The sequence below is a fragment of the Coturnix japonica genome, chromosome 1, assembly GCF_001577835.2.
Source record: "Coturnix japonica isolate 7356 chromosome 1, Coturnix japonica 2.1, whole genome shotgun sequence".
NCBI lineage: Eukaryota > Metazoa > Chordata > Aves > Galliformes > Phasianidae > Coturnix > Coturnix japonica.
In genome coordinates this window covers 1,133,662-1,161,518 of record NC_029516.1, presented here as the reverse complement: position 1 = coordinate 1,161,518, position 27,857 = coordinate 1,133,662, and the positions used below count along the sequence as shown (strand labels likewise).

Sequence of the window (27,857 nt, the reverse complement as noted above, 5' to 3'; positions counted from 1 at the left end):
TCCTATTCCCCAGCATGAAAGCTCACGCCTTCATCAGAGCCCGAGGCTTGTCCATTCTGGTGGCTCTTTATAGCTGCACAGGGCACAGTTTGTAGACTATTCATCTCTTTTCTATCCGTATTCAAGGAGAGTTTAATCAAATTTTGTTCTTGGCAGCCAAGCAGGTTGTGATTAAACAGGGAGGATTTTTCTTTCTCATGAGAAAAAAATATATATGTTACTCTATTTTAAATTTCAAAGAAATCCAATGCTCGTTCCCAGATTTCTTTTTCTTGAGCAGTGTGTACTCTTTTAAATCCCAAAGAATGTTCCCTTCTAGAAATTTCTTCCCCATCCAATGTACTGGTATGCAGCTCTTGGAAATGCCACCTTCCTTTCTGGAGAGTTATCACAGACGATGTGATTGTAATAAAAGCTTTTGGCTGATAATAAAGTACCTGAAAGTAGTGTGGTCTAAGGAATCATTTCCTCTGGCTTCATGTAAATTGTAGTACGTGCATATGATATTTTGAAAAGCCTTGTTTTTTATACTTAAATATTTTATACTTTTTAGGTATTATAGATATCTATATATTTAAATATCTAAGTGCTTGTGTATATATAACACATATGGCATATTTAGTATTCTCACCACTTTAAATGTTCCAGCTTTGTGATTTTCCACTGATACTGCTTACTTTGCATTTTCACTGCTCACATTGTGGTGCACAAACCATTGGCACAACTGAAATGTTTCCTGCACTGGTCCTAAGGGGACATCAGCCTTCCCAGAACCTTCAGGAAAGTGTTGTTCCAAGTCTGTGTTCTTGTGTCTGGCAGACCCATTTCTTCACTGCAGCTGAGGAGTGAAGAAGCCCTTCTTGCACAAAGTGGCTCCATCTTTTTATTCCCAGGTACCAGTTTTGGTACCTTGCATCATTCAGGTTGCTCACAGAAGCTGTGGATGCCCCATCTCTGAAGGTGCTCAAGGCCATGTTGTATGGGGCCCTGGGCAGCTTTATCTGGTGGGGGGCAACTACCCTATGGCAGGGGTAGGGGCTGGGTAGCTTTTGAGATCCCTTCCAGCCCAACCTTTCTATGATTCTATAATCGTTAAGGTCCCTTCCACCCAAGGTCAGGCTGGATGGATCCCTGGGCAGCTTGATCTGGTGGGTGGCAACCAGCCCACAGCAGGAGATTGGAGCTGTATGGGCTTTAAGGTCCCTTCCAATACAAGCCATTGTGTGATTCTATCATCTCTAAGGTCCCTTCCAATCCAAGTCATTTTATGATTCTATAGTCATCTCAAGAAACAAAATCTGCTTCCCTTCCTGGAGTCAGGAGCGCAAAATGAGCTTAGGCATTTAGCAGTTGGTTGGATGTCTTCTCAGCAAGTAAAATAGTCATCTAGCCACTTGTATTAACAGAAGGATGATAAGCAAAGGGTCAGCATAGAAACTCATTTTTGGGAGGAATCTTCTAATATAAACTCACCTCTGCAGCGTATATCATCTGCATAAAATGTTTGTCTCAGCACTGAAAGCATCCTGTTTTCCTTCACATCTTTCTTCCAGTACGGTGAGGTTCACAATACATTTATCTTGGTGCTCATCGGAATGCTGAAGTATTTTCTGGGTGGTTGACTTATATTTTCCAAATACCAATCCGGAACACTGCATCCTCACAAACCTTTACCAGACAAGTGCTTTTTCTCTTCTGATATGGAGAGCTGTTGACGTTAAATGCTACTCATGCACTGGGTGATGAATTTTCAGCAATGCCTGAGCAATGCTGGTGCGTAAGTCCCCTGAAAGTCAGAAGGATTTGCATTCCTATCTTCTTTCCAGGTTTCTGAAAATCCTGTGGGATCTCAGCACAAAGAAGAAAGATGCAGCTGGCAGGGAGATGCTTTTTCTGTCTGAATTTCTGACAGCAAAGGGGAAAAGTTCTCCCCATTCACTAAGGCAGCTGGCCGGCTTTGAACAAAAAAAGTGTGTGGTCCATTTGGGACTAAAGTTCTGCATGCAGAAACTCAGTGACAGACAAAAAGGTTTCTCCATGCTACAGCCAGAATAAGCTTTAAAAAATAGTTACTGGAAACATACCTTAAGTCCACCAGACAGTGAAAGTTGGAATGTAACTTGTTTGCTTAACTCCATGCTAGTACAATAAATGACTTGCATAAGGCAATTCGTTTACCATTGTTCAAAGAGCATGGATTATACAAACGGTCCATTGTATGTATTACTTGCTGGTGGTTTAGCTTTCTTGGATCAAGAATGACTTAATGAAAGACCACGACTCAATTCCTGGTTGTAACTTTATGGGAAACTACAAGGCTGCATTGTCAAAGGTGCAGTTTGGTGCTTCCTTTCATTTCAGCTTCATTAACCTTGGAAAATGAGGTCACAATATTATTGTTTATTATGATTATTATTATCCTTCCTCTTGGTCGGATTTAAAACAATTGCCAGATTTGTGGTCAAAGAGGGCTCAGTGAGAGGACCCTGCCTGCCTCTGCTGCACAGAATCATTTCTTGGAGTAAACCAGGATTTTTAATCTAACTCCTTCAGTTATCACAGGGAATACTTACAATCCCTTTGGTCTCTCCTTCCCAAAGACCGTTCTATGTCATTGTCTCTGAGAATTCTGGGCTAGGAGCTGAGGGGCCAGTGATACCATCAAAGCTGTGGAAAACAGATGTAGTTTATTAATGCAGTAAACCAAAAGTTATTTACCTTAATCCTTTTTTTCTGCTCACAGGTGCCCGCTGAGACGAGGCAGCTCTTTCACATTTCTCACTCCAGGACCACAATGGGACTTCACCCTGGTGAGTAAATCAATTTTGGGTCCATGTGAACAAAACTAGGAATGGGGATGTGAAGGTCCTGCTGCCTGGAGAGGAAAGAAAATCAACATATTCTTCTCTCTCCCTGGCTAGACATGTACATTCTGAGTCACTCAGGCTCCTGAGCTTTAGCTGGAGGGCACTTTTCACACGCATAGGTGAAGAAAAAGGCAAGATATCATAGAGATTATGATTTCTTCATAGGCTTCTCATTTTCTGATGTGTTACAGCAGATCATAGAATCATAAAGGTTGGAAAAGGCTTCTAAGATCACCAAGACCAGCCATCAATGCATCCCCTCCATGCCCACTAGCCATATCCCCCGGTGCCACATCTCCCTATTTCTTGAACACCTCCAGAGACAGTGACTCCACCACCTCCCTGGGCAGTGTGTTCCAATGCCTCACCACTCTTTCTGAGAAGAAATTTGTCCTACTATCCAACCTTAAAAGGCAAAAAAAACAAATTCTGCTAACCAAATTAGCAATGCAAGATTTAAAACCTGGTGTCAAAGTGAAGATTTTTGTCTTAAGTACAAAAATCTGTATTTTATTTGGTATAGAGACTACCTTATGCTTCTTCATTAAGTCTGTCCCTTTCATGCACTGAAGATTGCAATGTGATTAGTCAGCTGAAGTAGGTGCTGTGTATAGAAATGTCCTCCTATCTTAAAGCTCATTTCCATGAGCCACCTAAGCTGACCTGACCCTGCTGTCCCTGGAAGCAGTGATCCCATTATTGGCCAGCAAAAATGGCTTGGCTGACAAACTTTGCCTTACCAAAAAGAAAACAAAATGTTTTGGATGAGCTGATCCAGATGACTGCACAAGCTGTATTATTCTCGTGCCAGTGTCGGCACGAGGATGGGTGTGACAACATGTCTGGGGGTGGGGAAAAGGACAGGACTACCTTTTATGAGAGAAATCCTATCTGAAATCAGATGGAGCTTCTTGTGCAATCACGTATGTAGACAGGCACTTCGCTGCCTGTGCCTCAAAGGGCAGCCATGTACAATTTTGAGGCTGCACAAACATCAGTCCAGCGTGGGAATGGAAAAAAAACCAAAACCTGATGGTTTTTGCTTAATTTTAGAAACTTTCATCTGGTGACTACAGCTACATTAAACATATTCATTTGAATATTACCAAAGCCCTAGAAATTGCATTCTTTCAGAATGAAAACTATTGTACTGTATAATCAGAAATTAAAAGTATTTTGACTGAGTTTCAAGTCATTCTTGTTCTCTCTATGTTTTTTTTTAAGTTTGCTTTTATTTGGCTATACTCATCTTCAATTAAACTCTCTGTTACAGTTAGAACTTATTGCTAGGCTTTGTAGTCATAACACAGACTGCAAAAAGCAAAGAAGCTGTTTGAAGAATTTGATTGCTTATCTGCATTTCTTCATGTCCCTCCACATCCTGGTCCGCCACGTCTCCCTCCAAGCCCAAATAGCTTTATTTATTGCTACAGTGAGCACCTTTGAGCTCCAGACCTCATCTGGAGATCCCAGCTTTCCTATGACTACCTGGAATAGGAACAGATAGGACTACCTGGAATCTTGGACAGATAAACCTACCACTGGAAGGCAAGAAAACAGAGGAGAGAATGGACATTGAAGGAGAGTGTATCTCAGTTGCTGAGCTATACCCCTGCTACATGGCCTGGGACTAGGTCTCTTCTCAGAGGCTTTGCTGGTGTAATTATGCTGACATGCTGACTAAAGCTCTTTATTTTGGTAGCAGCCCATAGGTTGCTGCGTCATCTTTCTCTGTGTCATCTCTCCAATGTGCAACTCATAAGGAGGCATTTTGTTCCCCATGACCACCATCAAGTCCTCATGTGCTCCTCACACAAAAATAGCATTTCTTCCTGCCTTAGTTTGTGCAGTGCTTCAGCCATGTGAAACATACCTGGCCTGAGTTTCAGGCCTAGTGGGTAGCTAAGCCAAATGTCATGCAATCATTAAGGCTGTTTTCATGCCTGCAGAGATGGAGTGGGTTTAAAGAGAAGGACCAATGCATGTGCTACACAATGCGAAAACAAGACCAATGCAATCTAGGGCAAAACACAGAATCATGGAATCGTTTGATCTGGGAGGGACCCTTAAAGGTCATCGAGTCCAACTCCCCTACAATGAGCAGGGCCACCTACAACACGATCACAGTGCTCAGAGCCTGCTTTGAGCCATCCCACCTCTCTGGATGGCTTCAGACTGAAAACAAGGTAACTCACTGTCTGCTTTCCCTTCTTCTCCATTAAGAAGGATGGGCTGCTCAGTGAGGTGTCCCTGGAGACATCTGAGGTCAGGCTGGACAGCACTGAGCAACCTGGTCAAGATGCAGATGTTGTTCATTGCAGGGCAGTTGGACCAGATGACTTTTAAAGGTCTCTTCTAACTCAAAAGATTCTATGAATATTTAGATTTCCCCTCCTGATTTGCTTTTTTTAATGCTTCTCCTTTACAATACCTCTTTGAGAGCCTAAATCAGGTCTCACGGTTTTTTACAGTTTAATAACTTTGGTCGAAGTAACTTTTTCCACATGACTTGAGTTTCATGAGAAGGTTAACGTATCAGACCTCTGATTGCAACCGTCTCAAAAATGTGAGAAACCAGGACTGGAGCCGTTGCTTTTTCTTATCGTGTGGCTTTAAACACCCAGGTTGGAGCAGTCTGAAGAGACCGTTTTCCTGGAATCTGTTTCTGTTTTGGCACCGCACAGGAATGATACAGCTGGCTCCATACTCAAACGTCTCAGTTCTTGTATGAAACTATATTGGGCAAAGGAAATGGGGTCCGGCCAATGCAATACTTATTGCATAAGTCTAGCCAGTTTAAAAACAAAACTTTGGCCTTCCTTTCGTGTCTGGGCTTTGGTCTGGAGCTGTATGTTAAAGACGTTAATATACTCAAGTACATAAGGAACGAATAATATTCAGACCAGAAAGGCGTGGTGTCTTTGTTGCAAGTTCTCTTCTGTTAAATAGATGCTAATATCTTTGACTTACATATGGGAAAAATAATCTGCAGGCCAAAAAGGTGTGGTTATAGCAGTCTTTTATTGTAGGTTTTGATAAATAACCAGCCCTGAATGTTTTACTAAGCCTAAAAAACAAATGTCTGCATTTCCATGTGTTCTCAAGCCTGCCAAAGTACTGTTCAAAAAGTATGGAGTGTGCTGGGACATGAATTCCATGTCAGCGCCACAGTTTGGTCAGACAGAATGTCTAACATGAGAATAATTTTCCTCTGCAGTTAGCAAGTATCAGGGAAGGGGCTCAGTGACGTGACGGAGACACTATCTTGTCTTCCCAAACACAAAACAGAAACACTGCTTGAAGTAATTGGAGAACTCTGTAGTTGAATCCAATTATTGAGCTAGTTTGATCAACTGAGGAGAAAAAAAAAAGACCACCACACCAGAACCCCAAATAAAAGAGACTTGTCAGTGAGCTTCTATATCTCACCATTAAATACATGTATTTAATTTTATGGTAGAGACGGCATAAGGCAAACAGGTGAGAAAACACATTAGAGCCTAAGAATGGTATGAAAGCCTAACCTGGTATGAAGGGACTAGGAAACCAGAGAACAGGCTTGTGAAAACCCTCCAGGGAACCTGGACAGCCCCTCAACAGCATGAGATTTTCAGAGAAACCATGGGAGTTCAGAGCAGAATTGGTAGTAGTTCCCTCTGCAGCTGCTGAGAGGCAGTTCTCTCCAGGTCAATGCCTATTCTATTACACAGGCCTGTAACATGCAGACCAATAGAGAATAATAGAATGGCTTTTGTTGGATGGGACCTTTAAGCTCTTCTAGTTCCAACCCCCTGCTATAGGCAGGGACAAAACACAACATCATTTCTGATTTCCATTATTCTTAGTGAAGTGACAGAAGATGGCCTCTACTCATTCTTTAATTTTGAGTAACAAGGGTCAAACACAGCATGAAAATCAACAACTTGTTTTGTGGGTGACCAAACAATTCATGCTGTGACCTGTGTTTTTTCCAGAACAGGTGATTTCCATTATGGCACAGTCCAACAGGACGAATCCACGTTCAGTTTTCCATTACCTGGATAGCATAAAAATAACACTGAAGCCCAGATAGTACAGAAATAGTGGGAGGTATCAGGAAGCTCAGTGCAGATGTCTTTGATCATGGTTCCACCAGCTTGTGCTCTTTGGAAAGGAAAATAGCTGAGAGCACCCCAGCCAAAAGCCTCATCTTTCTTCCACAAACATGCTTACTCTTTTAGCCCACTGCATCCCTGACAGGTATGCCTCAATCACAGATGTCTGCTGGCCCTGTCCGCTGTAATTAATTAAATAGGAGACCTAAAAGCTCTCACATATATGTGTACAGCTCTTTAACTAACCTAGTGCTAAATGCTTTATGTGGGACAAAATATATGGATCCCTCACTTGTGAACCCCAGCCAGGCTGATGATGAACCATGATGAGAATTAGATATGGTATCACCTGGTATCCTCCTAGAGACCTCAGATCCTAATGATCACCAAGTCTGAATCCCTCAATATCTAACTCTTTCAAAATGCTAAAGTTTATTGCTGACTATACCAAAAAACAGAGCCTTATTTCTGTTTGCAAATCAAGTGCACTGCTATAACTTGGTTTCATTTCTTACAGAAGAGGAAACGCCGAGAGAAAGATGATGATGTCGTCAGTCTTTGCAGCCTTGACTTTAAGGTAAGGAAAACACATTGCTCTAAGTATTGTGCAACCCCAGTGGCTTATACTGGGTAATGCCATACTTTCTGTGTTTGCATTTCACTATCAAGAGCTCAGAGACAGGTACAGCTGTGTTCGCTCTTGGCTACACCTCTGGGGTGGGCTGAGTCCTGCTGTGGATATCCATAACACTGCTTGTGATCTCCTCTTTTAATCATCCGAATCCTAAATCCACCACGGTTTTAGTGTTGTGTGAAATGAATGTGTGTAAACTGCACTTAGTAAGAACATAAGCATTTTCAAGTGATGAGAAGGAAAACTGTGCAAAGCCCCTTCAAATGCACTTCATTGTATTGCAAACAAGCTGGACTGGCTGGGTGGTAAATTGTCTGTAAAGCTGAGGATTAAAGCGACTTAAAAAGTTGAGGTAGGGAGTCGTATCTCTTTCCACGGACAACCCAACTTTGGTTTCGTGAAGGGGAAACTGCTTCCAACTCTCCATCTACCCCGATGATCTCACCGTCACTTCTCTGAAGAAGGGAAGGAAGAGAAATAGGGAGCTATTGAGGTGAGAGTTAACAAGTTTTTTACGGTTTTACGGTTACAAGGTTTTACGGTTAATAAACTGGAGTTAAAAGTAATTTGTTAGTGGGGAATTTCCTGCTTGACCCAATGACCAGCTCATCCTCTGTTGCTGACACTTGCTTTGCATTTCTGCATTATTTATGAGCCTAACTTAGCCTGGCTACTGCTGGCAGTGTTTCATGGCTGATTGTCCTAACTCTGGGCTTCCACAGCTCTAGTGTAGATCTTCTGATCCAGATAAGACCATCCCTATGATTACCTAGTGTGGAAGAGATAGGATTATCTGCAGAGGGCTCTGACACAGCAATGCTGATGCCTCTGAAGTGAGTGTGTTTTGGGGCTTGTTTTGTTTCTGAGGTCTTTCTGGTTTTCTGATGCAGATGGAAGGAAAGCTGCCCTTAGGGAAGAGGGTTTTCTTTTTTTCCTTCTGTTAAATTGGGCTATGTTTTTGGGTGTTGGATAAAACTGGATAAATGAGAGATTCTCCCACAAAGCAATCACTTTAAAAGCAAAACTGAAATATCAACAATAGTTTGCACGCTCACCTTTTAAAGAGTTTTAACTGGAATCTTCCAAGAAGAAGGGAAATCCCTAGGCTAAAACAGTCAAAGTTCAGACTGCAGCTTTTGTTCCAGCTGACTTTTTACCTTATTGTTTTGAAAGGGTCAGGCTCTCCGGGATATTTAAGAGCTTAAGGCACACCCACCAAACACACTCTAGTAGCCTTGTTAAAGTACATTAATGGTACGGATTGGGTTGTCCTCTGCAGGCTTTTCTGATTCCAGTCCTCAAGGTTATTAAAAGTTTTAAAAGCAACGTAATCAGCTATTTATAGTTACATTTTCAAAACACATCACTGGGACTTTAGAGTCTCATCACGCACTTATGCAGCAGTACAGATTCTGTTTTGCTCTGTCTAGGTTTGATGAGGGTGAACCCATAGGCTACAATTTAGCTCCATCAGACACAGAAGTATCTGTTTCATTAATGAAATAAGGTCTCAAAAGTATTTCAAGATAATTTAAGGATGTTATGTGTAGGTTAGGTCATACATTGTTTACCCCCATCTTACAGATGGGAACTGATTTTCAGAGTTTGTCTATATTAAGTGTCTAACTCCATCACGTAACTCTTATTTCAGCTCCACTATCTCACCCAGCAAATATAGCTCAGCTGGCAAGCTGCTGTTTGGTCACCAAGTTTTGCCTGCATGCAAAACACTACCTAGTGTAGAATCATGATCTTGTTTTAGAGCACCCAAGTACCCAAACCTGGCACCCAACCCACTGAATGTTTTTCAAATGTAAGTAGAGAAGGTTTCATTTAATTTGGATGAGCACCTGCAGTTGAACAGACCTTTAATGGTGTTTGAAACTCACGTACTGTAGATAGTTGTTCCACATACCAGGAAGATGATATGCAAAATGACAGGGGAGCAGCCCAGACGGTCTGAAATGCTCGGGCTATTCCTGTTTATTTTGTCCTGTTAACCTACTCCTTGTCCCAATAGTCCTGCTCCACAATGAAGCAGATCTCTTAGGCCTGTTATGCTTCTTCTTTGACATATAGCCTAAAACACTCCAAAGATTACCAAAATATGAGTGAGAAGTTATAACCTGAGAGGTTGTATAAAAGCAGGTAGGGCATCTGCTTCCTTCAGTGCTTATCCCACCCATTCTCATGTGCCAGAACACACTCCTTTTGGGGGAAAAAAGAGGTATTTTCTCCCCAGATCATTTCCACACAATGTGCATTATTGATAATTGTCTGAGTAAGACAGAAGGGAGAACTGCAGTGCAGGGAACCAAACAAGAAACTGAGGACAGGAATTTGTAAAGCAGATCTTTATGCTGCCATACTGGAAGGTATTTTTGCATTTCAGGTGGGTTTCTGAGCTACTTTTTTGCTAATCGAATGCATATTACCCCACAGTTAATTAAGGTGGTGGATGATTCACGGGAGGAAGCGGGACTGTGTTTTTTGAAGGTGTGTGTATCTTGATGTTTGTTAGCAACTGGATAAATACTTTTCAGTGTATGACAAGGAATACGCGGATGTGATAGTGTATTTCACCTGAGGCAAAACGAAGTCAGGCTGAGTAATGCTGGAAGAATAACGTCTGGTCCGGATGGTGTTTTCTGATGGCTATAGGATGTCTTTTTAAGGCTTAGGAGGAGGGATTCCGCAGAGGAAGTGAAGTCGTAGTGAAGACCCTTACATGAACCTCCATGTTGTGGCCTCTCCAAGCGTTACTCACCTTCTGGGACCAGTTGTGTGAATATTACTCATCCTGGATGAGAGAGGAGTCCAGCCCAAACAAGCCCTGGAGCTGTACTGGTTTTGGCAGCAGAGAGAGGCCGTGACGATAAAACTGACAGCGACCATCTCCCCAGGGAAGGCAGATAAACCATGAATGTTTTTAAGGTAGAAAATGACTTGGAAAGAAGAGGAAGGGGGAGAGAGAATCCCTACATGTCTGCATTCTTGTTGGCCCAGATCACCGAGAGTCATCAGTTAAGTGTCTTTCCATGGTCGGAATCCCCAGAAGCAGCTTGGCTTGAGAAAGAGATAACACAGCCAAAAGAACATCACCAAATAACGCAAGAAACTGCAGCTGTAACATCTTTCTTTAGCATATATATCCACAAGCTTTCAAGAAAGAACACAAACAGTCTCTCCCTCCTCCATTTCTCCCTCCCGAAGATACAACGGCTGTAGAGGACTTTTATGGGAATTTTATTGGCGTGTCTGATTCATGCAGGAACGTGCCCATGCATAAGTTACCAATTTGTATTTGGAAACAGACTTTGATCAAAACGAACATCGCTGGCACTGGGGCCAGGCTTTGCAACTGAAAAACAACATTTGGCACGTGAGCAGGTTGGGAGCTGAAGTCAACTTCTTGCTCCATTACCCTGTTGTTAGGGCAGATGTTGTGTTTAATAATACTACAGGCTTGGAAGGTTTGTGTTTTCTGGTGTTACATTCATATTCATAAGATGGAAATTGCTTTGCTAGCCCGAGCACACAAAGATTCAGTTGAGGTAACCCTTTCTACCAAGCTCTGCAAAATGTTGTAGGTTGTATTCCTGTAAAAATGCAATCTTGCATTATGAGATGGTTTTTTTTTTTGTTATACTTATAACTAGATAATGGAGTTGAATGGCAGCTAATTATAGTGACCTCCCACCATCCAAAATAAATGCTGGATTCCAGACCGGCTCATAAACATTTCAGATGACCCAATAGTCTCTGGATGGGTCATCGCCTACTTTTGCTCATTTTCCAGAATACTGCTCCGAATTCGGCTCTGAATATAAATATCAAGGAGTGGAATGTTAAACACAGCTCATGGACAGTAAACAGTGTTGTGTACAGCAGCAGGGGTCTGACTACTCCGGGTACGTGGAAATGTGCAGAAGAGGACTGCCTGCAGAGTTCTTATTTCTTCCAGTCCTTGAATGTTCTGCATGTTATGCTATATATAGCGCATTAAGAATAGCTGTAATGTTAGTTTTCAGCTGGATTTCAGTTCCTAGTAAGCGGGATCTCAAACTGTAAGCACACAACAATGGAAACGAATACGCCACGAATGTAATGGATGCTTTCGTTTTCTGCGAGACTTGGAGCCGCCAAAGGGATTAAAACGTCGCAGGTTCTTTCTTTGATGAAATTGAATCCAGATGTCAGTCACGTTGGAGGCATCCGGGACCTGTGAAAAGTGGGAAAAGTGCCCACTGAGGAATACCCCCCTGCCTCTGGGCTGCTGTTGTGCACCAGCTCGGGTCTTTTTCACCCTGAGCAATGGCAGAACTGACATCTTTTGTCTTTGGCTCCCGTCTGCAGCAGCAAACATCCTTCTCATAGGGTTGGGTATAAAACAAAGCAACCTGAAGTGCCCTGGCTGATGGCTGGGGCTGTGTAACACGGGCAGACTTGAGTTGTGAGGAGATTGAAGGTCCTTTAATAACTTCCTTTGGACATAGGCGGAAAGTCACATTCAGGTCTGTTAGGATTTTATATTAACTGTCTGCTGTTGTCACACATGATTTCCTTGAGTGCTGCCAAAAGAAGAAGCAGAATATCAGGTCATTGAGTGCAGGCCACCCTGGACACCGAGGCTGGAGGACAATATTCAGCTGTAGGGCAGCACTCCTGCTGCCATAAGAGGTCTGCAGGGCATGTTTGGCACCCCCTGAGCCAGATACCACATGTTGCTTAAGCAAACAATTTTTTTTAGCAGTGAAAACTAAGATCAGTCAGGAACTGCACCCTGGAAACTGGAATTCATCATTTCTAATATCAAATGTATTTGACAACACTTTGGGGGCTAAAATAACAAAAGAACGTGTGAGCACCCCCAGAGGTAACTTTTATTTAGTAGCAACCCCACCTGGAATAACACACAGGAGCAAAGAAAGTAGTAAGTGTGATGCTGCCCAGGACTTCAGGCAAACATCTCAGTATAACAGCAGTCTGCTCTTGTCCATGGAAATAAAAAGCCAAGCTAAAAATGAGCATCAAACAGTGAGGTCCAGGTGATTCCTCCATCATTCAAACTCTTTCTGACTCCCTAATTTGATGCTAGCACAACAGGAGTCACCAAGGTATCTCACTCCTAGAAGTGAAAATTCACATTTGAGTACAGGTGAGGAATGCTATTAATACCCACTGGCAGGAGAGCAGGAAGAACTCGTCTGTTTTCCGTCACCCCGTGCAGAGACCAGCCAGGCAGCATTCTCGTGGCTTCAGATCCGCAGCGTGGGCCAGACCCTGCCCAGAGCCCAGAGGGGTTGAAGAAGGCATAAAGGCATCTGGGACCAGGACAGAGGAGTAAGGGGGCACTGGAAATATAGAACATGATGCTTCTGGGTAGAAAAATACCATCTAGGTTAGATTTTGTGTAGGGTACTGATCCATAAGTCAGGCTTCATTGCTTCTGCTGCACAAGGAATGGTTTTCCTTTCTTTTTACATTTGCTTTGGCTCTATTTGGAGTGCCACAGCTTTGCTCACTGCTTCTTGCTTGTGTTGTAAGTGGAGCAGAGGCAATGAAGCAATGCACAGGTATCACAGCACGCCCTGCGCTGCTCCAAGGTCATACTGATGACTTTGCTGCAGAGAGAACAGCATGAGCCTGGGAACCTGTGCAAGCTCACCTTCTGCCCTTGCTATCTTTAAGCTTCTCCACATTTATTCCCTCCTCTGTATGCTCAGTGTTGCACATTGTTCAGGGAGTACTGATTACAGCTCTGCTTGCAGTTGGATTTTACCCCGAAACAGCTCTTGATGATCTACACAGAGGTCTATTCTAGTGTATAGCTGATGTACAGAAATCATCCCATCCGCTATAGGGGCAGCTGGGAAATACTTGCTGTTCACTGTGTTGTATTATAGCCTTAACCACACTTTGCTTTGAACAAAGGGCAGCTGTCCAGGGCAATAACACATTGTCCAGGGCAATAACCTCATCCAGGGCAATAACTCATCTTCTAGGGCACTGTCCAGGGCACATAAGTCATTGCATGTGCCATGCCAGGAGGCAGACAGGGAGCCCCAATGTGTCAGGCCAGAGCTTGAAGTTTCCATAACATGACTTCAGCAGTCTGCATCAACCAGGGCTTGCATCACCACAGATGAGCCACCCTCACCAGGTGTCACGCAGAAACAGGGATCTCCCTGCCCATGAGCTGTCCCTTCCCCAAAGGCTCTGGAGGGAGGGGAACAATTTAGCTCCTACGTCACAGAAAACACTTAATATGGCATGAAGTGCTTCAGGACAAAGGAGGACAATCACGTTCTGGTCCTAACAAGACTCATGTAAGTGCTGCCTTTGTGCACATGACTGCTCCATGCCTTCCCTCCAGGGTCCTGGTTGTTTGTGTCCTACTCTTAGCTGATAGCCCATCTACATCTATGAAGAAAGAGATGCCTGTCTGGGTTGATAAGCATTCCCCCCTCTCGACCCTTAGATCACAGATCCTGGATCTTTAAAGTGAGTTTAACAAACCTTTGTCTTTAGTTTATAAGGGGAAACAGACATTTAGGTGCTCCCCAAAGCCCTACTCAAACTCAGTGAATGGTTTGCCAGATTCACCATCCTGTTGGTTATTTGTTGTCTTAAAAACAGCTGACTTCACTAATCAAGACTGGCCCCATCAGAGAGTCTTGTGTTGGATGACCCCAAACTCTCAACTGAAGTTTATCCTAACAACATCAGGGAATCAATATCATAGAATGGCTTGGGTTGGATAGGTCCTTAAAGATCATAGAACCATAGGATAGTTGGGTTGGAAGGGACCTTAAAGATCATAGAACCATAGAATGGTTGGGTTGGAAGAGACCTTAAAGATCATAGAACCATAGGATGGTTGGGTTGGATATATCCTTAAAGATTATAGAACCAAAGGATAGTTGGGTTGGAAGACACCTTAAAGATCATAAAGAACCAAAGGATGGGTTGTTGATATATATCCTTAAAGATTAAGTACGAACCACCAGAGGTATTGGGTTGGAAGACACCTTGAAAGATCATAGAGCCATGAGAAGTAAGGTATTGGAAGACAACATTAAAGATCATAGAGCCATAGGATGGTTGGGTTGGAAGACACCTTAAAGATCATAGAACCACAGAATAGTTGGGTTGGAAGGGACCTCAGGGCCCACCCAACCCCTGCCATGGGCTGGTTGCTCCCTACTAGATCCACTTGCCCACCAGCCCATCCAACTTGCCTTGAGCTATACATGAAGCACCCACACTTCTTTGGGCAGCCAGTTTCAATTCCTCACTGCCCTCTAAGCAGACTTTCCTCCTAACACCTGACCTAAATCCTCCCCTCTTAATTTAAAGCCATTCCCCCTTGTCCTATCGCTATATCCTCCTGCCACCCTTCCCCCTCCAAACAGCAGCCACCAAATAAACCCCGTGTACTTTTACCAGCTCAAGACACCTTTTACTTTAGAGATTTGCAGCAGTGCCAGGAATAATATAACCTGTACAAACAAACAAGAGCACAAAACCCTTCGCATCCAAAGCCGGGCCTGCCGGGACAGGCTGCCCTGTTAGCAGAGGGGGAGAGGTTCAGCCCCTGGCTAAGGAGAGCGGGTGCCAGCACAGCCTTGAAAGCTTAGAGCAGACTTCAAAGCACAGGTCTAGACAAGGATCCAGCTTTTTGAACACGAGAAAGTAAGAAAAAAGAAACATAACACACACCAAAAAAAACAAAAAAACAAAAAAAAACAAAAAAAACCCCACGATTTGCAGCAGCAAAATGATTTAGGCTGCCATCAGGAGGAGCAAGTCGCAATGAGATGGTGAATAGGAAGAGAGAATATGGAAAAAAAGAGCAGAAAACATGCAAACCCCCCCCCATCCTCAACCCCCCCACCCGCAGGGGGTGTGGTCACGCGTGGATGTGGGCGTCATCTCCGCCGTGTCCCCGCCCCCAGCGGTGAGATCGGGGTGCGGTGCGTTGCCGAGCTCAAAGCGGGGATGAGAGCGGAGCGAGGAGCGGTGCGCTGAGCTTAAAGGGGGGGGGATTATACCATGGTGGCTCACGATGAGCTCGGGGGGCTCCTCCCTATCAAAAGGACTATCCGGGTGATCGACTCGCAGAACCAATCCTTCAGGGAGCAGGAGGTGAGGAGGAAAGGGGGGGATTGGAGGGTTGGGGCTTTTTTATGGTAGAAATGGTGTATTTGGGTGGCTGGCAGGATTTTTTACCTTGTTTTAGGGTGCCTGTTTGCCTCATAACCCCCAAAAAAAGGGGATAAAAAAGTGTTGGTTTTAGGTTTTCTTTTCTTTTGCTTTACTTGGTGTGGAAGTGTTGTTATTTCTGTGCTGCGTTGTTATGTAGATGAGGTTAATTGCATTCCTAGTAGATTATCTGCAGGTAAAAAGTCCGGCAGGGAGATAAGGTGCCCTGGGCTGGGTTTTATTGTTGAGATTACACGGAAGAAGTAACAAGGAGCAGAAAGAAAGGAGGTCTGGGGGGCTCTGAGCTCCCCGTCTGCAAATCCAGCCTTAAAACGGCCAAATTTGGGCAACTGCACTGCACCAAATGCAAACCAGGTCCTGAGAGAGAAGTAAAATCAACCAATAGGAGTCAAAGTCTTTCAAATCACCTCTAGTTGTTAAAAAGATGTGTGTTTTCTGGATGGTGTAATCAATATGTTGGGTATCGGAAGTGGCACTTTGGGCTCCAGCAAAGCCCCCAAAGCCAATATTGCCATCAGTGCTATCAGGAGCCACCGAGCCTATCAGGGCTGGATTGTCCCTATTGTGGTCATTGAGTTGGTCAAAGGCAATGGGTGGGTATCTCCATCCCAATGTGATGGCTTGGGTTGAGCTGGCACGTGGACATTGAGTTGGTCCAAGGCAATGGGTGGGAATCTCCATCCCAATGTAGTGGCTTGGGTTGAGCTGGCACGTGGGTCTTACAGTTAAGAGTCAGGTGGCCATGACTTGCAGCAGGAATCCTTCGAGCCGATGGTTGTGATCATCTTTTGCACGTCTGGCTCTGTAGGAGAAGTTTGGCCAAGCGTGGTTTTGGGATTCGTCACCGTGTTTATGTGCCTTACTATGGAGTTGGCACTTGGGACGTTGTCCTTTAGTAAATGATCCCTATAAAAACCACTAATTATTACCTAGCAGGGAGGTAAAGGTTGCGTGCGTGCGTGCTGCTAAGGGGAAGCATTTCAGTCCTCAGGTGTAGAGGATGCAAGATGCAAAGTCTTCCCAGCGCAGAGTGGAGGAATTCAGGTGATGGAGATGTGGATGTCCCTGTGCATTGCAGGGGAGCTGGGCTGGATGGCCTTTAAAGGTCCAACTCTAAGGATACTGTGATAGGTGGTGCTGAGCCAAAGTTATCCATAAGATGAACTGTGCTGAGTCTCAGCTTCTAATGAGTCTGTAAGGGGAGGATGTGACCCCAAACTGCAATACAGACTTCAGAGAAGGAGAGGATTCCATAGAGAGGGAATTTTCCCCTTCTGCTTTGGGTCAAGTGATACAATCAGAAGGAGAGAAGAAGAAACAGATGCTGTTTTTTGGCATTCGAGCCATTCGAGTCTGAGACATCACAAAGAGTGATTCCATTTTCTTTAAGATAGGAAGTGGCCTTTTGCTAAACTGAATTTATAGCATAGTCAGCGGGGGTTGCATCCTATGTACAGCAACGCTCTGGTCTCACCAGTTCATGCAGCGCTGCTCTTGTTCACTGCACGCCTGTCTTTGCATGGCTCACTACGTATCAACTGCTGCTTTATAACCCCATAGGAACAGGGAGCTCCTTTGTGCTGCCCATCCCAAAGCAGAGGCAGGAATGCCTGTCTGTGTATGCATGTGTCCCTCAGCCTGGCACAGATGTGCTGGGAAGGCATTCCCACATGTCCCATAGCCAGATAGTGTGTCCTTGTGTCTCATAGCTGGAAAGGATGCCCAGCTGACCCTCCAACAACAAGCTGTGAAACAGCCCATAAGAATCCCAAAGTTAATTTTCAGTGTCACATTTTTCTTTGCTGTGCTATTTATATCTCTGGCCTTGACAGAGCTGTGGATGGTTTGTGTCTGTATATTGGCTGCTTACGTTCCTGCAGTTTCTCTTGGCTTGTATCCCTTTATTACAGCACGCAGTTATGTGCTTTTATAGAACTAAATTACCTATCCTGAAATATCTGTCTTTAATTCAAGTTTCCTTCTCTATTGAGCCCAGCCTGACTTCCCAGCCATCTGAATAACCCTTTTCCCAGCTGACTCCTTCTTGAATGTGGTATCTTCAGGTTGGAAGGAGAGAAGTGACTTCAGCACTGTACTTACACCCAGCTGAAGGTCAGGGCCCAGGCTTCAGGTTGCTCTATGGTAGCTTTTTCCCATTTCATAGCTCTGAGATTACCCAACCATTTCAAGCACAGCCTCAGACAGCCTTTGTGCTTTGCCAGAGAGGTTTTTTTTCTGCTCTGCATCAGTCATAAATAGTTTCTTTTCATGTTCTCCCCTGCAACTTTGAAGGCTTAATTCAGTGTGAGTTAAGCTCCTCTGTTGCTTCACGCTGCCTGTAGGCAGGCAGGCAGGGCAGCCCTGGGGTCACATTACTGAAAGCAGATCTGACATACGTAGCCTTTATGCTTCCTCAGCCTCGTAACTGGAATCCAGCTCTGTGTGTTTCAATTCCCCTTTCTGGTTACCAGCATTTGTCACTTCCGTTGCTATTCAAAGTTAGGGCTCCCTATTTTCACAATTAACCCACAAAAAAACCCACCTAATAAAGCTTTGGTAAAACTACAGCTGAAATAAGTTCAAAAACAGAAGCTCCCGTCAACTCATCCTACCTTCATACTGAGAAGCTGATGAGTCACATCCAACCATTTGCCTGGTGTTGAACAGCACCTTATGCAGCCTTTCTCCCAGCCTCAAGCCCCTGAGTTCCTCTTGGAGTTGCACACCTTTCCTTTACAGCTCTTACAACACAGTGGGTCTGATCCAAGATACATAGAGTTACCAACCTGCTTTTAACAAGTCAGCTTAAGCACCAGTAGGTTTCTCAGGGGCATTTCCTCTTTCTTAGCAGCATTAGGACAACATTTAACATAGTGGGCTCACAGAACAGATTAGTGGCATAGAAAAGCAGAATCTCTGTTTTTCCAATCGGAACAACACAGAAGGAAAACTACAATGAGTCAGTGGGGGGGGGGGGAGAGAAGAGCAGAAGGAGGAGGGGAGCTTTGGGAAAGCAAAGGTTTTCAACTTCATCTGCTTCATACGTGCGTATCCCCTGCTGGAATGTTCAGCATGTTTGTCGTTTGCCATTTGTTAGCAGAGCCTTGAGGCTGCGCTGGGCTCTGACTGCTCCTTTTCTCTCCAAAATAAGAATTAAAAATGGATAAACTCATTGGTCCAATGAAGGAAAGAGTGATAAAAGGGAGGAGCGGATCGCAGCTCCATCTTTAGATGAGTCTCTTGCCCTGTAAAGTAGAGCACTTCAGTCTATTTCTGTACTGCAACCGTCCCAGTTTGAGCCTTATTTTCAGTTCTGACGTGTGCGTTATCTTGTCTCCCTCACACTGGGCAAGATCCTCGCGCTCCAATTGTAACCCTAAAGTTCAGACAAATATTTACAGCCACTGCTTTCAATTGAAGATGAATGGCTCCTTCAGAACGTTTTCTTTGCAGTGTTTCCCACTCCTTAAGTGTGTTGATGCTTTCTAAACCTGCCCGGACAGCTTGAGAAATGAAGTGGGAGTCACAGCCAGTACAATTTGTTCTCTGCTTTATTTACAGGAGCCAAGCAATAAACGGGTTCGGCCTTTAGCACGGGTCACATCCTTGGCCAACTTGATCTCTCCTGTAAGAAATGGTGCAGTTCGGCGCTTTGGGCAAACAATACAGGTAAAAAGCAGAGCTTTCTGGTCCTCTGTGTGCAGACACAGGGCCGTGCTGGCTGTGTGGGAGTGAAACAGACACTGGGATTTCAAGGCATTGCTTGGAAAATCTCCTGTCTGCTTAATGCAAGGACACAAAGCTTGCCTGGGGGGACCAAGAAGAGTTCAGGAGTTCAGAGTTTGCTTGCTAGATACCAGGTGATGGAAGGTTTAGGGAGACAAGAAAAATAAAGCCTGATTCACATAGGGAGAAGGTGTTGATGAACTCTTGCAGTACTTGGAGCTTGTGCCTAGAAGTGAAATGACCCCAGCGCTTAGTGATAAGGCTGGAGAAGTGTTGTCTAAGGAGCTGCACACCCCATGCGTTCAGATAAGATCGCTTCTCAGGCTGTGTTGTAACAACCATGGCACATCGGGAGAGCAAAGTTCAAGTGGCTCCTGATTAGTCCCATTAAAAGCAGAATTATGATTCTAATTCGTTTACTTCCTCATACCTTGGAAACAGACCCAGGCTTTAGCAGCCCACCTTCCTCCTGATTGCTGCTGGATCAGTGCAGAGAGAGGCACAGGGAAAATGGCTGCCAACCTCAGGGCTCAGGGGGCCTTCTCAGCAGCTTGATTAAAGCGTTCCTTTATCTGAGGGAAAAGTGTCTGGGTGTGTTTTCCTGCCCTGCACAACAGAGGAGGATGAAAGATTGGGAGGGGCGTGAAACAACACTTTTGCACTCCTGAAATGTTGGCTCCAAACTGTATTTTGTTCTTTTTTTTTTCTTCCATCCCTGTAGTCATTTGCCCTTCGAAGTGACAGCAAATCTCCCAGCTGTGCCCAGAAGTCATGTAGCAGATCCGCTGCTCCTACCCCTCCTAAAAGAAGAAACAGCGTCCTTTGGTCGGAGATGTTAGATGTCAACATGAAAGAATCTCTGAGCACCAAAGAAATCAAACGCCAGGAGGTAAGCTGCCTGTTAAACAGCAGGGCTGGGAAAGGCAGATGAAGCCTCGATTGGCTCCATTTCCTGGATGGGAAAAGGAGAAACGAGCATCTCTTGGTGGTTATGTCTTCCTCCCCACCTTCATTTCTGAACTGCTAGATTTATTGCGTCCTTAAGCATGGGAAAAGGTGCAGGCTTCTCCCTCGTGAGTCACTGGGGAGTTACACTCCCCTCTTTGACCCTTCAGAGATGCCAAACGCTTTCCACTGGGGTGCTCAGCATTGCTGAAATCCGAGCCCCAGCCACGCTGGTTGCTCTGCAGCAGACCCGAAGTCGGATCCTTGTGCAGCCAGCTGTCTTTCTCTTAAAGCTCTTGACAATTGGTTGCAAGCCAAATAGCAAGGCCTTGGCTTGCCTTTTTCCTGTAGTTCTTAGACAAATCTTCTAAGGACAACACAGAAGCTGACTTAAAGACGCCTGGGATTTGACCTCTGTGGTTTTCTCGGTTTTGTTCTTTTTTTTGTACTCGTTTTGTGTAGAAGCAGTGATTTAAAAGGTGCTAATATTTAATTTGGCTTGTGTGTGAGTGGCAGAACTTTCACACAGTTGTAAGGAATGCAGTTTTCTTCAAGCTGGGAAAGCAGGCAGATTGACTCAAGGTTGTTGTGTCCAGGTGGCATACAGTGATTCAGATGGCAAAGCTGCCTGTTCAAGACAAGGTGTATATGATGTGAACTGAAAGGCTCTTTCAGAGGAAAACTGGAATTAAAAATGGCTCTCAATGCTTTATCCCCCTCCTCACAGGCAATATATGAAATGTCCAGAGGAGAACAGGACCTGATTGAAGACCTAAAGCTTGCCAGGAAGGTGAGTGAGTTTTTCCTTCAGTCAGTAATCGTGCTGTAAATAAAGAAGTTTAATTACACGTGCAAACATTACACGTCACCTTTGTCAGGCCCAGCATCCACCTTTTGAAAACTATCCTGGAAAGCTGAAGTGAGCAAGTGCTAACAATGCTGGTTTGATTGCAACGAGCTCATCCAAAATCAGATGGAGCTTTGCAGTCCTAAGTACAAGTAGGGGAACTCCTGTTGAGACAAGAAAGCCCATTTCATTTGTAGGCCTAGATACCTCTATATAGAGTTGCATCTTGCACTGATCCAAGTCACTGCTCCACTTCAGGTCTGTCCTGCACTCCCTACACCTCCCAGTATTAATATTGTCAGCTTTGGGGCTTTCCAAGATCCGGGTGTATTTTAATACTGACTTTTCTTTGACAGGCTTATCACGATCCTATGCTGAAACTCTCTATCATGTCTGAGGAGGAACTCACCCACATTTTTGGGGACTTGGATTCTTACATTCCTCTGCATGAAGGTAAGAGCTAAGCCAACATGACGTATCAACTAAGAGTTACTCTCTCTGCTTTCTCACATCAGAACACTTAACTGGGGCATTGTGGCAACTTCTATTTTTGTGTTTCAATTCCAGATTTGTTGGCAAGTTTAGGAGAAGCAACAAAACCAGACGGAACAGTGGAGCAGATCGGGCCCATCCTTGTAAAGTGGGTGAGTACAGAACTCTCAGGCACCAGGCTGTAAAATGATTGTGAGGTTAAGGAACATTCAAAGCTAGAAGCTGGAAAGCTTGCAGGCTTTTGTGGCCTGGAGTGAAAGATTGAAAAGGAAATCCTGACTGCGCTGAAAACAATGGGACTCTGTCAGCTCTAGTGGGCCACTGTTTCATCTGGGAGACTTAGAGTAGTGTGACTACAATTACTTAATGATTTATGTTGGAAATATCTCTATCTTCTGGGCTGCTTGCAACTGATGTGATTTCATGAGTGCTAACAGGGGTAAACATCTGAACATCAAAGGCACTGCATGCAGAGGACGCCCTGTTCTCCTCACAAAAGAGTAGCTACATATACAGGGTGCTCTGTTAGCTTTTTTACTGCGCCAAGTATGGAAGGCCTGGGAAGCAGTATGGGAAGTAGAACTCCCTGAGTTGGATATGTTTGTGTGATTTGCTATTGCTGTGCAGAATTTGACTCCTGAACATGGTTGTGTTCTCTTGCAGTTACCACGACTCCATGCCTACAAAGGTTACTGCAGCAATCAGCTGGCAGCCAAAGCACTTCTGGATCAGAAGAAACAGGACCGGAGGGTGCAGGACTTCCTGCAGCGCTGCCTCGAATCTCCTTTCAGCCGCAAGTTGGACCTTTGGAGCTTCTTGGACATCCCTCGAAGTCGGCTAGTCAAATACCCACTGCTCCTAAAGGAGATCCTGAGACACACTCCCAAAGACCATCCTGATGTTCAGATTCTGGAAGAAGCCGTAAGTAACAATGATGGTGTGATTATGGTTCTGATACAACCGTGGCATTTGGGAGAGGAAAAGAAAGCTTTCCCAAACCTTCCGCAGTTTTTGTGGAGTGGTTTAAACTTGTGGCTGTAACCTCTTCTGAAAGCAAAGGAGCAACCAATCCACATATATTCCATCATGGGGATTTGTTTGAGTAGCACTTAAATGGAAGATATTTGAGCGTAAGTCCTTATTTAATGATTTTAAATGCTTTGTTTTGTAGATATCTATAATCCAAGGAGTCCTCTCTGACATCAACTTAAAGAAAGGAGAGTCGGAGTGCCAGTATTACATTGACAAACTGGAGTATCTGGATGAGAAGCAGAAGGACCCGAGGATCGAAGGAAGCAAAGCTTTACTGTGCCATGGGGAGCTGAAGAACAAAAACGGGCATGTAAGTCCCTTCAGTTCATGGTAATTAATAATCAGTTTTGAAAACGTTCCCTCAGAAACAATTGAAACTGTCCGTCATGACATGACCAGGGGCACTTATCTCCTTAGTTTAGGCAATTAGCTGCGTTTTCAAAAGCAGAAGAAAAAGGACCTGATGGCAGAGTGCATTTCAGGGTGTAAGGGAAAGTTTCCTGCTGACAGTTTGACAATTGGCCTTCAGGAGCTGGAAAATAATTAGCACAAAATTACTGTAGAAAGTCTGCTCCATGCCCCAGCACTCCATCAGAAGGGATTTCCTGCCAGCTGTTTACTTTCAGGTGCTCTGACATTCCCCATTGTGAACACTGGCCACAGTTCTTCCAAACAAAAGCGTTCCTGCAAAAGCCTGTTTGGCTTAGAGATGAACTGCCAAGAGTTTATCTCCCACTGCAGCAGCCCTGAAAGAACCTGCTGTACTCAAGGGTTTGCTGCCTTTTGTTCTGACTTAGCCTCAGTTTAAACATGAAATCTTTTTCTATTTTCTTTCTTTTTTTCTTTTCTGGTTGATTGGTTTGTTTAATTCACTCTTTTTGCCACAGTAGATGTGAAGTTCTTGACAGGGAGAGTAGTGAGGTGCTAGAACAGCTGCCCAGAGAGGCTGTGGATGCCCCATCGATCCCTGGGGGTGTTCAAGGCCAGGTTGGATGGGGCCCTGGGCAGCCTGGGCTGGTATTCAATGTGGAGGTTGGCAGCCCTGCCTGCACTGGGGGCTTGGAGCTTTGTGACCCTTGAGGTCCCTTCCAACCCAGGCCATTCTGTGACTCTATGAAGCATTTTACATAGGCAGGAGATGTATTGCTTCTACCCACGTGTTCTACCCTCGCCATCTGCACATTATAATCCAATTTCAGGGTCATAAGGCAATAAGTCTATGTTGGTTTTAGTCCTGTGTATGTCATCACTGTCAGAGCCCTACGTGACTGCAATAGAAAACCATCCGAAAGTTAACATGGGTGAGACTTGAGATAATGTGGCCTTGAATTCCAGAGGGTGTGTAAACACTTGGCAGATAGAACACAGTGCTTTCCTCGTACTCAAACACGCTTTCCCTTTCAGAAACTCTACGTCTTCCTCTTCCAAGACATCCTGGTTCTGACCCGGCCGGTCACTCGCAATGAGCGTCAGTCCTACCAGGTGTACAGGCAGCCCATCCCTGTGCAGGAGCTGATCCTGGAGGACCTGCAGGACGGCGATGTGAAAATGGGAGGCTCCTTCCGAGGAGCATTTGGCAATTCAGATAAAGGTATAAAGCAACCCAACCCATCTTGTTTGAGGGCAAGAGGGAACGTCCGGGCATGGATCCCTATGGGATCCACCACGGTGCTGTCACTGTTGAGCTCTGCAGTGTTGTATCTGGAAGCTGTAAACTTTTATATGGCGCCTTGCAGTCGGTGCTAAGATTAGAAAAGACTTCAGTGTATCAGTGCTGGGGATTTTTGGAGGGGGGGGGGGGGGAACGTTGGTGAGACGTTGAACGCTTTCCCTGAAGCAAAACAGGGCAGATTGGGTCGCTTGTCTAATAATGGAAATTGAATAGCGAGCTCAAAACTGATCTGCTTTTTCCTATGTTTACCTTCAGCTAAAAATATCTTCCGAGTTCGTTTCCAAGACCCCTCCCCAGGCCAGTCCCACACACTGCAGGCCAACGATATCTTCCACAAGCAGCAATGGGTGAACTGCATCCGAACAGCCATTGCTCCCTTCCAGAGAGCCAGTGCTGCCCCAGAGCTGAAGGAGCTGCCAGAGCTCAGCGAGGAATCGGAGGAAAACAACCCCTCCGTGCCCAACATCAGAGCCCAGAAGAGGCAGTCGGCCATGTCGGGCATCACTGAGATGGATCTTGATGAGAGCATAGCTGAGTGCAGCTCCATCATGGACTCAGAGGAAGCCAAGGGCACGAAAACACACAGAACACTCTCTGGGCACAGGAAAACGAGGGAGAAGCAGCTGAGCAAGAGGAAAGAAACGCTGGTGTAGGGGAGGAGCCCAATGCCATCCTGGCAGGACTGTTTATTTATAAATAACGTGTACATTTTTCTTGTCATGTGAGCACGATTGGATTGGCTCTACTGAACAGAAGCGTCTTTTGGTTTGTTTTCCTTTATGTTGTAATGGCAGCTACTGGTATGCAGTTAACACTGTTGAACTGGAGTCTGTTTTCTCTTTGTATATAACGTGGCTGCTCTGACAGTGTCAGACAACATTTTGACCACCTCACAGCAGAGTTTGGACAAACACCTTTTGGTTTCGGAAAGATTTCCACGTCTGGTGGTTGTGGTTTGTGCCATCACCCAGAGCCTGGCCACAGTCCCTCCTTGAGGTCACATCAGTGCTACAAGCACGTTCCAAAGCTGAAACAACCATTTTCTTCCTGCTTCTTGCAGGAAAACAGACCCCAAGTTCAACAGGTTCTCAACTTACCTACTGGAATTGTTCATTTTTGAGTGTCCATTTGTACATTCCTCATCGTCACTCACGTAACCTGCCACGTATTTAATTGGTTTTTTATTTTTAATTAGTTGTTTTGTTTCGGGTTGGTTTGGGGGTATTTTTTGTTTCGTTTTTCTTTGTTTTTCTTCCTTTTTTTTTTTACTTTTGTATTCTTGTTGGACTTGGCATTTCCTTTCGAGTCCTCAATCCTTCCTGTTCAGAGATGTACAAATCGCTTCTCACGTCACTCACAGAACTGGGTTGTAATGGGGTGTAGGAAGGTTTTAGGCACGTTGCAAAAGGGTTTGGGGAGGGAAGAAGAGCAGATAGAGGGAAATAGAGGGAGCGAGAGTAGCTTTATTGTTGTGTTGTCAAATGAAACGCCTCTCACTGCCCGTGGGAGGCAGGGTTGGAGGCGACCAAGAGGATATTGCATGTGGTAGAGAGCATAGAGAAAAGAAAGCGTAGAGGAAAGCAAGCAGCTGAAGCTGATGAGTTAAGGGCAAAAGAGATGGCGACTGTATATAGCCGCGTAACGGCAGGCATTGCCATGTTCTACAGTGATCCAAAGATTCCCGTGAGATGCCAGCTTGGAACCTGTGCTGCAAAGTGTTGGAGGAAACAAAGCGGTGACAGCTCTGATCAAAGCCAAAACATCGTCTCTATGGCATGGCTGAAGGCGATCCCACAACACCAACCACCACGACACCAACCTGAGGACTCAATGGTGAAGTCCTGCCTGTTGGGTCACGTTGGAAATGGGAAGAGGGTTCACACAGACACAAACCCGCACGGTTCTCTGTAAATGAATGTCTTTGTACAGTTTCAAGTGCCAAGTACAATTAAATTCCTGATGGCCTCCTGCTTGTCTGAGTCGCTGCCTGGGTGGGACGCGATAATGCTGCCGGGGCTATAAGGCTGAGCTCATACAGAGGAGATAAGCTCACAGCTGACACTTCTCCTGTCCCCAGTCTCTCCAAGACATTCCAGGCCCCGAATTCAGAGGAAGGCTGTGCTGTGTCACAACCCTTCCCTTTTTTCCCTGAAATAATGAGCGAATGGTTTATGGCCCTGCACGCGGCCTGACGCCGCCCTACGTGTGCGACGGGTGGGTGCTGTAAAACAGGGCACAGCTCCGTGACTCACTGCAGAGCCTGCAGAGCTTGCTGTACGTTCTGGGGTAGGAGGAAACAGCGGTGATAACTACTCCCTATCCAAGCACTGTGGGGCTGACCGTGTATGGCAGCGTATGGGCACAGCTCCACGCCGACTCCCCTGGGTCTCCCAGGGCTGTGTGCCAGAAGGCAGCGTTTGCAGCACCATTTTTACCCACTGAATGCAAGTTTTGAGCTGGAAGGGGCTCAGCCCTCTGCCTTTAGGAGCATAAATGATGTTGGGGGGAAAGAAAAAAAAAAAAAACAACAACTCTTTTTGCAGGAGAAAATAAGGCATTATGAGCTGTGGGTGCGCGTGGCTCGTCCTCAAAGGACAGGAAATCCTGCAGTGAGGCCGCTGAGCCTCCTGCACATCAGAACGTCGGTCTGGTCTTCGTGCAGGCGGCACGCAGCCAACCAGCCAAGGACTTCATTTCCCCCCAGCACGTCCCAGCCGTTCCTCTCCCCGATGGCGCTGAACCCAAGGCTGGATGTGCAGACTGCATTAGACTAAACACGGGCATTCCTTGCTGCTCTGGGCTCCGAGCCATTCCTTTCCTTGCTGCCAAGGGACATGGGGACACAGCAGTGGGATACACCCCAGGATAGAGGGGGGACCTGGAGCAGCACTGCGTCCCCAAACCACACCGTACCCCCAGAGACCCTTCCCAAAACCCTATTTTGCACCTTGCACCCCAACACAATCCCTCCTGGGCTTTGTTTCTCTCCATCCCCACAGGTGGGACCAGCCCCATTGCGCCCAGGCTCATGCAGGGGCCCCATGGAGGTTCTTTGCCAGAGCAGTTTTCACTCCCCACCTCCAACTTTCTCTTCTTTCCACAAAACCCTTCAGTCTCCCCTTCCCTCCGCCTCGTCTGCAAATGCAAACCCAGACGTTGCCGCACACATCTGTGCTTGCGCTACAAACCACACCGGCACAGCGTAATCCGTCTGGCTGTTTTTAACCCACTCATTTTTGGGCCTGTGTTTTGTTGCTGTTGTTTGCTGTTTCATGGATCAGCCTGACGTCGGGAGGAGAAAATGCTTCACGAGGTTTTAACT

General features: G+C 45.3%; 1 protein-coding gene across 2 annotated transcripts in view; it reads left to right on the top strand.

Annotated features, from left to right (window-relative positions):
- Positions 1 to 26,505, top strand: part of NET1 (neuroepithelial cell transforming 1) — a 48,082-nt gene extending 21,577 nt beyond the window's left edge. The window contains exons 2-12 of one of the 2 annotated variants that reach the window (XM_015859011.2): positions 2,744 to 2,810; positions 7,479 to 7,538; positions 19,383 to 19,490; positions 20,269 to 20,436; positions 21,220 to 21,282; positions 21,696 to 21,792; positions 21,907 to 21,983; positions 22,495 to 22,752; positions 23,003 to 23,173; positions 24,268 to 24,454; positions 24,791 to 26,505. In XM_015859011.2, coding sequence (XP_015714497.1) covers positions 2,744 to 2,810; positions 7,479 to 7,538; positions 19,383 to 19,490; positions 20,269 to 20,436; positions 21,220 to 21,282; positions 21,696 to 21,792; positions 21,907 to 21,983; positions 22,495 to 22,752; positions 23,003 to 23,173; positions 24,268 to 24,454; positions 24,791 to 25,188 — 1,654 coding nt within the window. In that variant the 3' untranslated portion in view covers positions 25,189 to 26,505. Of the gene's footprint in view, positions 1 to 2,743; positions 2,811 to 7,478; positions 7,539 to 15,564; positions 15,744 to 19,382; positions 19,491 to 20,268; positions 20,437 to 21,219; positions 21,283 to 21,695; positions 21,793 to 21,906; positions 21,984 to 22,494; positions 22,753 to 23,002; positions 23,174 to 24,267; positions 24,455 to 24,790 lie in introns of those variants that run through there. The other variant, XM_015859076.2, reaches the window with a different exon arrangement.
- Positions 26,506 to 27,857: the final 1,352 nt, after the last annotated feature.